The sequence below is a fragment of the Phalaenopsis equestris genome, unplaced genomic scaffold, assembly GCF_001263595.1.
Source record: "Phalaenopsis equestris unplaced genomic scaffold, ASM126359v1 Scaffold000715, whole genome shotgun sequence".
Taxonomy (NCBI): domain Eukaryota; kingdom Viridiplantae; phylum Streptophyta; class Magnoliopsida; order Asparagales; family Orchidaceae; genus Phalaenopsis; species Phalaenopsis equestris.
This window is the reverse complement of record NW_018165155.1, coordinates 284,593-298,417: the sequence shown is the minus strand read 5'-3', so window position 1 is coordinate 298,417 and position 13,825 is coordinate 284,593. Positions and strand designations below refer to the sequence as shown.

The following is a 13,825-nucleotide window of genomic DNA, read 5'->3' as shown; positions in this document are numbered from 1 at the left end:
CCTAGGAAGAATTGGGCTTATTGTATTAAAAATGATCTTAATTTACTAGAACTAAATGAAAATATGACACTAAATAGGACGCAATGGAGAAAAAGGATTCTAGTAGCCGACCCCACGTAGTGGGATTAAGGCTTTGTTGTTGTTGTTGTTGTTGTTGTTGCTATGTGATTTTCTTTCTTCAAGGTTAACATGTAAGGTGCTCTGACAGCACATGTTCCTTGCAAGCTTAATGAGGCCCGCTTAGATTTAATTGAGATGGAAATTTTGTTGATTTTGCTTGGAGGAGTAATAAGTCCCTTTTCAGCCTCATTCCTATCTAACTTTCAACACAAGCGTTCCCAAAATCTATCGGAATCAGCACAAGCATTTCTAATTTGCACATGGGAGACCAATCAGACCATGATTTTGATCAGCTGGAGTGAGCAGCCTTAGTTTGCTAAGTCAATCTTTAGAAAATAATCAAGATACTCTTACGGGTAGATTATCCTTAGGGTCTTGTCAGTCACACTCTGTATGAACAAGCGATAGTTGAGTTTATACAATTTATTATTAAGCCGTACAGTCTTTTATTTGAACTTTTTAAGTATGTATTGTTTGTATTCTATACAAAACACTTAAGCCTCCAGGTTTTGTTTGCACAGTTATACAAAGAATAATGTTGACGTATTAGATCCAACTTGCCAGACTACTCTAATGGGATGGGATGAATTAGGGCCGAGTTAAGCTAAGTTGGTTAAGTAGATTTGTCGAAAGATGACCACACTACAACAAGTAACTAGTGAAGCGGACAAGGACAGAGAGTAATGGATTACAGCATGGCTGCCTAGCAATATCTGATTGGAAGTATCCAATCCTTCATGTCTGTTTGTAACAAGTCACAAATGCCGGGCTATAGCTCAATAGCAATTCTCCACCAGGGAGAACAACATAAGTGGAGTCGGCTTAATGGTCCTAATCTTTCCCATTGAATGAATCATTTATATTGCTCTGATAAGGGTGGTTGGATGGGTGGAAAACCAATGTGTGAACAAAATTAGGGAAACATCAACATGAGAAATGATTGTGACAAGGTGAAAGGAAGAAGGCTATGGAAAAACAATAAAAAAGGCCATTTTAACAAATATATTAAAAATTTAAAATGGAAAACATAAAGAAGAAAATCAATTGCCGTTGTGGGCTCTGCATTGAAGCCAAATTTGAAGTAGAACAACAAAAAGGAAAGTTTTATGTGTTAAAATGATGACTTCATTGAAGGGATAATATAATTGTAGGAATCTCCTAGACCCTTTTTGGGCTTCCAAATGGGTGCAACCTTTCCCATGGAAGGGACTATTTTTGTTGCATTAACCTGGATACTAGATGAGCAGAGAGACCTATGTGTGAGTGAAGCTAGGGATTTGTCAGCTTAAGAAGTGATCGAAACTTATGGGAACGTGATAAGGAGAAGGCCATGAAAAAGCAAACAAAAGACAGTCCGTGCAGGAAATATATTTTAATTTTAAAATGAATAGGAAAGAAATCAAATGTCACTGTTGTACAGTCTACATCAAAATCAAAATTAAAGCAAAAAGCAACACATAAAGTGTTATGTACTAAAATGATAGCAACTTAGAACTAAAGCCATTAAAAAGCAAAAGAAAAAAAGCCCATGCAATAAAAATGCCTTAAATTTGAAATGGAAAACATGATAAAAGAAAATCAAATGTCATTGAATAAGAAATTTGCACTAAAATCAAATTTGAGGTAAGAGAGCAAAAAGTAACATTTTAAGTACTAAAATGATGATTTGACATGAAGTGAAAAAAATAAAATAAATAGATAATTCAATAATAAGGTAAGCTGGAAATAAATGAAAAAGTGAATTAAAATAAACAACTGATGAAGTGGACACAACTCCATAGGACCTTCTACCATTCAATAAGGAACAACCTAATGTAGGAATGACTACTAATAGAGCAGAGCCCTAATATCAAACTCAAACCTTACCAGTGAATGATTAAAAAATCATAACAAAAAATAAAAGTGAAGAACGGGGCATAAAATATCTTAAATGGTCATAACAAGTACAATCCTTAATTTGTGCGCTCATTCAATTTAATTTGCAAATTTAAAAACTTACAATTGTTGGCATGCCACCTGATGCATTCTTTAAGATGACATTCGCATTCCACTCTCCAAGCTTGTCCATTAGACTAGAAAGGTATATTTCTGGTACAATAAGGCGCAATCTCATAGGTGCTCTTTTTATTGGAAAATGTTCTTGAAGCTCTTTAATAACTTCTAAAGCCTACAAAATCAAGAAGAAAAGAAGTATAATACGAGCATAGAGACATCATCGTTTCAACAATAAGAGGAACATCCAATTCATCTACTTCTAACAACAAAAATTTCATACAGAAATATGTTAGAAAATATGGCCAACTTGTATTATTACTGAAGTTTAAAAAGATGAAATCGGGAATCGAGGCGTTTTTGTACCAGCGAGACTAGGTGTAAGACTCTAAAAGAAAATGACCTCATAAAATAAAAAAATAATCATAAATATGATATAAAACGTTAATACATTGATTTAGTTTATTATAATAAAGATCAAAATCACAAATCCTAATCTTAAATATTGATATAAAATAGAAAATAGAAATGTGAGTCTAGGTAAACAATCATAAAATTTAAATATTCTATGAGATTCAAAACCCATAGTGAACTTATCCTTGCTTTTATTGTCGATGCATGTTTTCGTGAACCCCACACAATAATTTTAAAATTTCTCACTGGTGATTGAATACGACATCAAGTCATAGTACAACTTTGCTAGGGACCAGAATAAAAATTAGAGTCTATGTAAACATTCATAAAATTTGAATATTCTATGAGATTCAAAATTCATAGTGAACAGATCCTTGTTTTCATTGTCGGTGCTTGTTTGGGAGGACCCCACACAAGAATTTTTAAATTTCTTACTTGTTATCATATACGACATCAAGTCAATATATCTTTCCTAGGGACGAGAATACTACCATACGATGGATCCAATCCCGAAGTGATTGTTTCACTACTCCGTGGAGCTACGAACCAATTTTTCCCCAAACCAGAAGGGATAGGATTTATTTTAATTTTGGGATCTAGTATCCCAAATGAGGCAAGACCCTTTAGTTGATTACATCCGAATGGTAAACTAACGAGAAAAATCTCGATTTAAAGTAATATTGTCTTATTTATGTTTGGCGTTTCGGGAGCTTCAAAAGGGACATGTTCAAAATTTAAAGGGATTTTATGATATTCAAGGGCAGAAGGGCAAAGAGTGTTCAAATACCAAGGAGCCCAGTGAGCCTTCCAACCAATTCTAACATTTTGGCAAGGGGTATTCAATGTTAATTGGTATTCAATTTTAATTGAAGTTAAAATTGCACAATTTATTAGAAAAATTGTTGCTTACAGTCTAGCGACAATGTCTCGTGGAAAGGCCCGAGACATCGTATGGTAGTATTCTCGTCCTGTCACCTTACCTACCACCCCACTCACCCAAACCCCCAAACCAACCACCCTTCCAACATATCAGATAGCCCTCAACCCTTCCCTTTTCCCCTTACCACTTCGCCAACGCCACCTCCGCCCTCATATTTCTTTTGTTCCTAGCCGGAGATTGGTTTGTTGTTGTATTTCCCCTTTCCGTTTGTGTTGGGTTGTAACTCTATTTCAATATTAATAAAAATTATTTTTGTTTCCGCTGATTTTCTGACTACATCCGGTATCAGTAACTATAGATTAAATAGAGGTCTTCTAATCAAGCCTACTCTTAAACACTGGTAGGCCGAAAGTTGAGCAGTAGAACTATCCAAGGCCTGCAATTTAAAGTTCTGCATACGTTTAACCTACAATAGAACTATTTAAAAAAGACCTACAAATGAAGGTCCGGCCTAGCTTAAATGTATAAACAAAAATGCCTTTTATTGTCATTATATATGAACAGAGCAATCTTTAAGAGTAAGTGACTCCCTTACAGATCACAAAAGGCACCATGATATGTGAAATGATTTACAAAGGAGTGAATCTTTAAAATTTTGCTTATAAGGAAGGAGAGATGCTCACAAGCTCTAATGTGAAAACAAAAAACTCGCTATTAGAATCCATGGCATTGGATATGATTTTTAGAATTGGCGTCTTTGTACTCAAGGATGATTCTCAATGTGTGTATAAGGTTGAAATAGCTTTCTGACGGGCAAAAGAAATCTTAATTGTCCAATCAATACAGAAATAGTCTGGAATTCCTTTTGTGGAGATATGCTATATAAATACAGATTTGACATCGATTGACATTCAAAATGAGGCGAGGAAGAAAAAGAAGAACAACTGAGGTAGAGCAAGATATGACCAGTAAAATAACTAAAAAGGACAAAGGAGAAGGAGCATGTCAAACTCAACTTTAATTCAAATCCCAAAAAGGTATCCATTAGTATATCAAAAAATTAATGCATCTTATGCAAAGGATGCTGACCAAATAACTGTTTTAAGGAAGCTTGTGCAACCAAAGAGGATGAAATGCAATTTTTAAGAAATATGAAAATAACCACTGATTGAAATAAGAGCTAAAAAATAAATCTAATGTTTTTAAGGTATCTGTCAAGAAAATGTAATTTAACGAAGGATATAAAGTTCAATCCAAAATATAATTCATTGACATCATCCATTGTTAAAAAGTTAATGGAAAACACCTCATAACAAAGGACTACCTGTTTTTTAGAACTACTATGAGGATCAATGGCAAAATGTATTTCATGCATCAGCCGCTCAATCATGCTGATAGTGTAAGGATGTTGGGTTTCAGGATTTATAGTCTTCTGCATTACAATTGTTGCAATATCCCGAAACTGGCTTGATAGTTGGGATTCCCTCTCCTTTCCAGCAACTTGAAGTTCTCCCTTCTCCAAAATCTAGTGATTTCAAACTCATCATGATCAAACTAATATTCTTAAACATTTAAAAGGAATTTCAATGGTTGAATAACCATTAGTCAAATAAACATAGAATTAATATCTTAGAGAAAAAGAGCAATAATATATCCATTTAATTATCAATGCAGATAGTTCCATCATTAGGAAGAATTAAAAATTGAACATGCAAAGCATCAAATCTGTAAGAGAATCAAACTGCAAAAGGATGCGTTCTAAGACTGGGCGTTAAAAAAGAACTAAGCAAACAAGCTCATGTAAACTCAAGGCTGCTATTCACAATATTGCAAATGGAATAGGATCAATAAATCACGAAAGAGTGCAAGAATGAGCAAAGGATGTTTTTAAATTCTAAACAAAACATAAATAGTTGCAGAATTAATAAAATAAAGCTGAAAAACGGAAGAGCTAACTAAATAAGTGTTTCAATTGGAAATAAATTTTGAGATTGTTCATCGAAAAGGCGTGATAAATGGACATCTTACCTCTTTGCATATGAATGATTGATCAGTAGTTTTAAAAGCTGCATGTAAATCTTTTGACTTTGCAAGAACTCCTTTAGAAACATTTGAGTATACAGTATGTGACTGCAATACTTCATCCAGATCTTTTTCTCTGTAAAACATTTAAAGATAAAAACAGCATTATTTAAACTTACGAGGTTGGCAAAGTACAACATGAGAACAAAAGATCTATCACAATTTAAAAAAATAGAATTTTAGGAAGAAGTAAATAGCGATAACAAACATTAAATTGTAAAATTTAAAGGAAAAAAATGTGCAAACTAGATTATTAACCTCGTGTTAAACTTGATCAATAAATGGATAAACAAAGATTCCTCAAGCCCGCCACAAAATTGCAATAAGGATAATGATGGTGGTGATGGTGACCAACTGATCATTTCAGTTAGAATTTCAGTTCTGAAGTCACGATATTAACAAAGCAAAAAAAATTGATAGAATGTGAGATAAGCATACAAAAAACTGCACATATTACAGCACTTAAACACATGTCATAGCTCAATGTGTTTCCTGAAGCCCTTTCAAACTTAGTCATCTTAAATATGATGTCTTAGTTTAACAAATTAAAAAGCACGCCCTTAAAACTGTGATTTAAGCAAAACAGACAGCTTAGGTCAAAAGAACAAAGAAAAATTGGTCATAATTATGATCCCAAAATTTCAACGCCCCAGCCTCTCTCGAAGAAAAAAATATGAGAGGCTTTACTATGAGATTCCAGGTCAAATTTTCAAAAGAATGATGAAACAATAGTAAAGACATTACCGAGGGTAAGATCTAGGATTCGAGATTTCCCATAGGAGCAAGCCCTTAAGTTTAATTACCCTTTCGATAACAAGAGTACTTTTGATTAAGTCTAGTCATTAGGCATAAAGTATCCAAAACTAACATTTAATGACAGCAAATTTAAGTTTTGTAATTATAAAATTATCACTTCGAACTGAGGGTGAATGATGGGAAATGGTGATAAACCCAATCGAGCACAATTTTCTGTCATCTCAAGTTGTCTCGGTCTCTAATCTACTTACTCAAAAGAAGTAGTCTGCCCAACTTGATAGAATAATCGTTGTCAGTAACCATAGGTTGCTTCGTCTTATAGACCTGGGATGGATGTTTGTCTAAGGTACTAATTTAAGTCAATATTAACTTAAAGAGGGTTTAGTATCTTATCAGATATGTTATATGATTCACAACTCAAATGAATAGAATATCATTGAGAAACATACGGACTACAGTTGTGATCATAATATAACGGAGCCTACTGGCAAAACCACCTTATTGTCTTTATTAGTCAAGTCATTCGGTCAAAGGGCTCTGAAGAGAACTGCTTTTTTTTGTGGAACTGTCTACTAAATCATGCAGAGAGATGACTCAGGTCACCTTTTTACTGATATGAGATTGTTTTGAATATAAATTTAGTACTATAATTGATATAAAATTTGCTCTTTGTAAGCTTAAGTTAATCTAAAATTTGAAACATCGACAAATAGTTGTGGAGAGATGGATTTTGCATTAAGCATTTGGTAATAGATATCACGTGAATATTTTTAATTATAAAATTGAAGACAATAAATGTGCAATGAATATGCTCATCATAAAAATTAAGTTATTACTTAAACAACATTAAAAGTACTAATCTTGTCGACTCTAGTGCATGTGAGGAGGATGATCAAATTAATGTATCAAAAGCTCAATCATATCAACTTCGTTCCTGATCAAAAGTAGGATTAGACTAGCAAGAAGTATGACTTACAACATTGCCCTATAGGCAAAGTGGTGTGATTAGAGCATAAATATTTAATAGTTTTAAAATTGATATTTAAGAAAAAAATTTGCAAAGCTTTGGAAGGTGTCCATGTTTCTCAAGAATAATTTAATTTTTTGCCTAAACATACAGTTAACCAATGTAGTATTCTCAAATGCTTAAGTTTAGAAAAATTAGGCTTATCATTGAAGAACATATGGTCATTTCATTAATATGTGCAGATTTTAAGTTGCTCCCATGTTTTTGTAACAATACATTTGAGTTCGAGCTTAGAAGCCTCAAGAAACATGTAGATCTCAAAATTTTCTAGAATTTTAAAAGCTTAAATAAATATTATATTTTGCTTTGAAATGCATGCAAGTTTTCAATTTAAATTTTCTAAATTTCACCGTTTCCCAGCTCATGTGAATATTGTGAATTCAGTAATGAGTTACAACGAAAAAGAATCTTATGAGTACATTGACAGAATGTTCTTATATGTTTGAATGTAAGTGGATGTCATTTTTATAACCTTTATTTGATTTGGACTTTAATGGGTTAGTCCCACGTAAGATTCTTTTTCTTCTTATAAATAAGGAATGACAAGTCCATTCCTTTTCATGTTTGATAATTATGACGTAAGCAATTCGAGTTGAAAGGTCCTACTAGAAAATTCTATTTGTCTTCAAAATCTTTAAGAATCCTCTATAAGTTTTATATTCATTTAACATCCATTTTATTCTTAGCAATTTATATTTCGTTTATTTAATTATTTTTTTGGTTTGTCAGAATTCATGGATGTCATTTTAAGTTCAGTTTCGGTTTCATTTAGTTCAACTTATATTTTATTTAGATCTTCTGTCAATTCAAAATTTTAACAGCCTCCCAACGTCATCCCCACTTAAAAGGTTGCATCGAGGGGTGTGTTAGATCTTCCCATCGCGCTTTAACAAGCTTGCATGGTTGATGTCTTGCGACATCATGATCGGAGATCATCATACCTAGCATATTTTAAAAAGCATGCATAGTCCTTCAAGTATTTGCACAAGAGAAGCATAAATTTCCTTATTGCGATGAAACAACACCCACGAGTACTTAAGTCATAGTTTATCTATATCATGCTGGAAAAACGTGCACAAGCACTAAATAGGCAAATTTTCCCACCGAATTGGAAAGTGTACGAGTATTTGAGTGTTCGAGATTTATAAATTCACACAAGGAAAGCAAATGAAGCTGAATGATAAAGAACCTGCATGAGTTTCAAGACAATAGTTATATTATTACTATTATTACTTTTCTCGTTATGTGATTTTGATATTGCTTTTATTTTCTTTTTCTTTTTATTCTATCTACATAAAATTTTACTATATAAAAATATTCAATACTAAATTCTATAAAATCCAAACATAGTGGTGGTTTGATGGTTTGTGTTTTTCCATCTTTTCCTTTTGGTGGTTTAATGGTTTGATGGTTTGATGGTCATCTTCTAGGTTTACCTACTGGTGGTTTAATGGTTTGCATTTTACCATCATTTTCCTTTGTTCTCTCAGTTTTTCTGAGAAATTGCATTAAGCCAATGGAAAAATGAAAGTTGAGTTTCTATATAAGCTAAAATAAGTTGCATTACAGTAATTGCATTTTTTTGTCTTTCTTTCTATCTGGAAAATCATTTTATGATGAAAGTATGAGCATTGTTTGTTATTTTGAAAAAAAAAATACCTGAGAAATTGAGTTGATGGAAACACCAAGTTTAAACGTTATAAAAGTTATTTCAATTTACTTTCCTATTCTTCAATCAGAAAAAAAATTTTATAAATAAACAGGAGTACTGTTGGTTCTTTAGACAAAAATTTTGAAAATTTTTCTTGAGCCTATATACATATCAATGTTTAGATTGGAAGCAATAAGTGCTCTCAGTTCTTTAAAATATTATATATAAAAAATTTCTTTGAGCTGATGCAAACATAAATTTTAGATATTAAATATGTTATTTCTTTTCACTTTCATCTTCTTCAATCAGGAAAAGTAATTTATGGATAAATATATGAGCACAGTTGGTTATTTTAAAAAATTATTTTGAACCGATGTAAAATATAAAAATTTTACTGTTAAATAAGTAATTTTGTCTTGCATACCTTTGTTTCGATCAGGAGAAGCATTTTCTAGAAATAATTATGAGCACTGTCTGTTCTGTTAAAAATATATTCCTCAAAATTTATTTTGAGTCGATATAAATATCAAAGTTTAGATGTTAGACAAGTAATTAATTTTAAATTATTTCTGCTTCAAACTGATAAAAGTGTTTTCTAGAGAGAATTATGAGAATTATTATTTTTTTAAAATATATATAAAAAAAAATTGCTTTGAGTCAATGTAAACATCAAGTTTATATATTAATATAAGTTATTTCATTTCACTTTCCTCAATTTCAATAAGAAAAAGTAATTTATGGATAGATATATGAGCATTGTTGGTTATTTTGAAATATTGTCTTGAGCTAATATAAATTTCGAAGTGTTGATGTAAGATAAGTAATTGCTTTTCACTTTGCTATTTTTCAATTTGAAAAAACATTTTATAGAGAGGATTATGAGTATTGTTGGTTCTTTTAAAAATATATTCTTGAAAAATCAATTTGAGCCGATGTAAATATCTAAGTTTAAATGTTTAATAAGTTATCTCATTTAACTTACATTTGTTTCAATTCAGAAAAACATTTTTTGGAGAAAAATATGAGCACTGTTGGTTGTTTTAAAAAAACATACAGAAGAAATTGCTTTGAGCCGATATAAACATCAAGTTTAGATGTTAGATAAGTCATTTCATTTCACATTCCTCTACTTCAATTAAGAAAAGTAAATTATGAATATATATATATGAGTATTGTTACTTATTTTAAAAAATTGTCTTGAGTCGATGTCAATATCCAAGTTTAGATGTTGGATAAGTACTTGCTTTTCACATTGCTCTTCTTAAATCTGGCATATCATTTTATAAAGAGAGTTATGAGCACTGTTGATTCTTTTAAAAATATATTCCTAAAAAATTGATTTGAGCTAAATATCAAAGTTTAGATGTTTGATAAGTTATTTTATTTTACTTTCCTTTGTTTTAATCTGAAAAAAAATTTCATGAAAAGTATTATGAGCACTATTGGTTTTTTTGAAAAAAGGCTTAAGCAACAAAACACCGTCATATATATAAATAAATATAAAAACTCTAAAAACAAAGTTTCAATCTAAAAAAGCATTTTATTAAAAATATTATGAGCACTATTGATTATTTTGAAAAAAGACCTAAGAACTAAAGCACCATCACATGACTTCTATGTAAATAAATATTAAAACTCTAAGAACTAAAGCACCATAAAAAAAGAAATATGATTTCTGTTGATTTTTTTGAAAATAAATCTAAGAACCAAAGAGCATTCAAATGATTCATATAGAAATTAAGTTTTGGATGTTTGATACATACTGATATATAAATTATGTGATGGTTTTTTGGTTCTTACTATTTATGTGATGTTGGTGTTTTGCTGAGTTTGAGAATTTGGTCCTTGCATTGATGGTTTCATGGTGGTGGTTTTGCTTTGTCTCTTAAAATTGATGGATTTGTGCAGTTGGTTGTTGCAATGACGGTTTCTAATTTTTTGGTTGCGACGCATTTCTTATTTGAAATGTTATGTACAACAATGATAAAAGAAAAAAATTAAAGGGCTCAACCGATCATCAATTGTCAATTTCTATAAATGACAAGTAATATTTGTCACAAATACTCATGGTCTTAGATCACACACGTCACTGTTTGTCATAGATATTACCTAGTTTTAGATCACACATGTTCTTATTTGCCATAGATATTACCTACTCTTAAAGCCTGAATAATAAAATTGGTGATCATAGATGAAGCCTTCCTTGATAAATTATCTCACTTAGCTCAAAGAGTACGTTTGAGGAGCCATTTTGGTTGCTTGCGACCATAATTCGAATAACTTATTTTTTTATTTAATATTATTTTTTTAATTTTAGGTGTTGTGTGTGAATACATAGAATTTGAGTGGCATACATGCAAGTCCAACTTATATCTTTTATGCCAAAAATTCAATTTGGATCATGTGACAATGCATCATTTATCGTTTTTCATGTTTTTACATGTCTAACACCTAAACTTCAATTTTAAAATTTGAAATTGTTGTGTGCTATAATTTATAAAACAGATTGAAGAAAATGAAAGTGAAATGCAATTACTTATCTAATATCTGAACTTTTATATTTACATCGGCTCAACGCAATTTTTCAATGTATTTTTTCGAAAGAACGAATAGTGCTTATATTTATATCCATAAAATGTTTTGTTTTTCGATTGCAAAAGAGGAAATTGATAGAAAATAACTTATCTAACATCTAAACTTTGATATTAACATTGACTTAATGCGATTTTGCATAAAAGCAGTATAACATACACACACAAAGGCAAATCGCAAACCACCAATAGGAAAACCGAGAAGATATAAAATACAATTACTTATTAAACAACTAAAGTTTGATATTCACGCATGAAACCATCAACACATAAAGTGAGATGCATTTTGTTCTTGAAGGTATCGATATCTCTACTTATTTAGACATCAATATATTACAATAAAAATAAATAATGGTCTAACAATTTTTTTTAAATAAGATTGTATTAGAGCAATTGACAACACACATGATGTAAGTGTTGGTAATGATCAGAAAAGTACAAATATCGAACGATGTGGAGCTGCTACACAGAATAACTTAGTGATCTATGATTTAAATATGTTTTGTACGTTTGTGATGGCTGAATGGGAAGGAAGTGCTCATAATAGCCAAATATTCAAATTTGCAACCCAACAACGTCAATACAAATTTCTAGCGCCTCCACCAAGTTTATACATTTAAGACCTTAATATTAATCTTTTGATTTAAGGATATATACTCATGATGTCTTTTAGTCAAAAAAATACTACCTCGTCAATTTGGGATATCCATTACAACAAAGTTTCTTAAAGTCATTCTCAGACACGAGGTACTACCTTCTTGATCTTGAGCGCAATAACCAAGTGATTAAGGAGATGAATGAATTATTCAATAAAGAACACTCGTCGTTATAGAGTGTTATCGAAAGAGCATTTGGTGTATGGAAGAAGTGGAATGAGATATATTGTTATACTCTTTCAAAAAAATTGGTCAAGATAGTTGTTGCGACAAAAGCACTACATAATTTTATATAGAGACATTCATCTCAGGACGACATAGATTTCAGAGTCTTAGATGAAGAATCGACATACATGTCTGATGAAGCATTCGAACATCGGACCTGATACGTCACTAGCAAATTTTCATCATCTGGCACGAATCTCGGTGAGAAACATTCAAACTTCGATTAAGAGTCATCCGGAACTCCAATTTCAGCAAACTTATAGTCAAACTGATCGACTCGAAGAGACGAACATAATGACATGAAAGTCAGTCCAATCTGAGTCAAATCAAGCCCGGATTAAATCATCAAACCACTCTTTGAGGATTTCCGAAGGCATTTGAAATGTCAAACGGATGTCGAATCTAACAAGTTTATAGTCGAATCGAGCGTCTCGACAAGACAAATCCAACGAGCCTAAGATTGCTCAATTCTGACACCGTTAAGGCAGTCAAATGTCCATCAAACGTCATATGATCAAGGGAAGCTCTCTGAACCGTCCGATCAAAATGGTTCATATTCTTATATTAATTGCACTCAAAACACAATAAATACCTCACATGAAGGGGAGGCTTAAGAGAGAACTTGAGGCTTTGAGAAGGAGTTCAAGACCAAGATCATCCTCGCCATCGTCGATCGCCGGCGACTACCACTAATCGACAACAACCATCGCCGACCTCTATCAACCACCGCCGGACACCGTTGACCGCCGCCAGTCACCGCTGACCTCCGTCGACCACCATCGTCTGTCATCATCCACCACAGACCTCTGTCGACCATTGCCGACCGTCATCGATTATTGACTACCATTGATCATTGTCGGCCTCCGTCAACCACCGCTTACTAGACGTCATCAGTTGACATTGTAAAGTGGAAAACTAGTTACCCTTTCCCGCCTGTGGGACAATGGGCATCTGTAATCATTAACTGATAGTGGATTTTTACAACTGGGTCAGGCCCCGTGGTTTTTCCCTTTTACGGGTTTTCCACGTAAAAACTTCTGTTGTTATCACAGCTTGATTCATTTTCATCTGAGTGTATGTTGAATCCTCGCGCAATGCTAAGACAATAATCCATTACGCTATCGCCGCGGGAGCATCCCGCTCCAACACCCATCATTCCAGGGAGCAATCACGAAGCCAAGGGCGGCATGCTTCTTCGTCTTCCCGCCCTGGAAGACGTTATCCTACCAATGAAGGTGTTTTGGGTTCTTCAATAGAAGATTGAATGCGTAGAATGAAGGAGTCTCAACTAGAGATTCTACAGCTCCTACGCGGGGCTCAACAGCTGCTGCCTACACCATTGGATGAAATTCGTTTACCATTAACTCTGCGACGTACGAGAAATATACTGCTCAAAGGAACTCATGCCGGCCCACCTCCTCAAGAAGGAAA

The 13,825-nt window shown here is 32.6% G+C and overlaps 1 protein-coding gene across 1 annotated transcript in view; it reads right to left on the bottom strand.

Moving 5' to 3' along the window:
• Positions 1 to 1,526: 1,526 nt before the first annotated feature.
• LOC110030411 (ribosome maturation protein SBDS-like) overlaps positions 1,527 to 13,825 on the bottom strand; it is a 39,972-nt gene continuing 27,673 nt past the window's right edge. The window contains exons 2-5 of the mRNA XM_020733109.1: positions 5,435 to 5,564; positions 4,731 to 4,931; positions 2,120 to 2,287; positions 1,527 to 1,541 (exon numbers count right to left, since the gene is read on the bottom strand). Coding sequence (XP_020588768.1) covers positions 1,527 to 1,541; positions 2,120 to 2,287; positions 4,731 to 4,931; positions 5,435 to 5,564 — 514 coding nt within the window. The remainder of the gene's footprint in view (positions 1,542 to 2,119; positions 2,288 to 4,730; positions 4,932 to 5,434; positions 5,565 to 13,825) is intronic.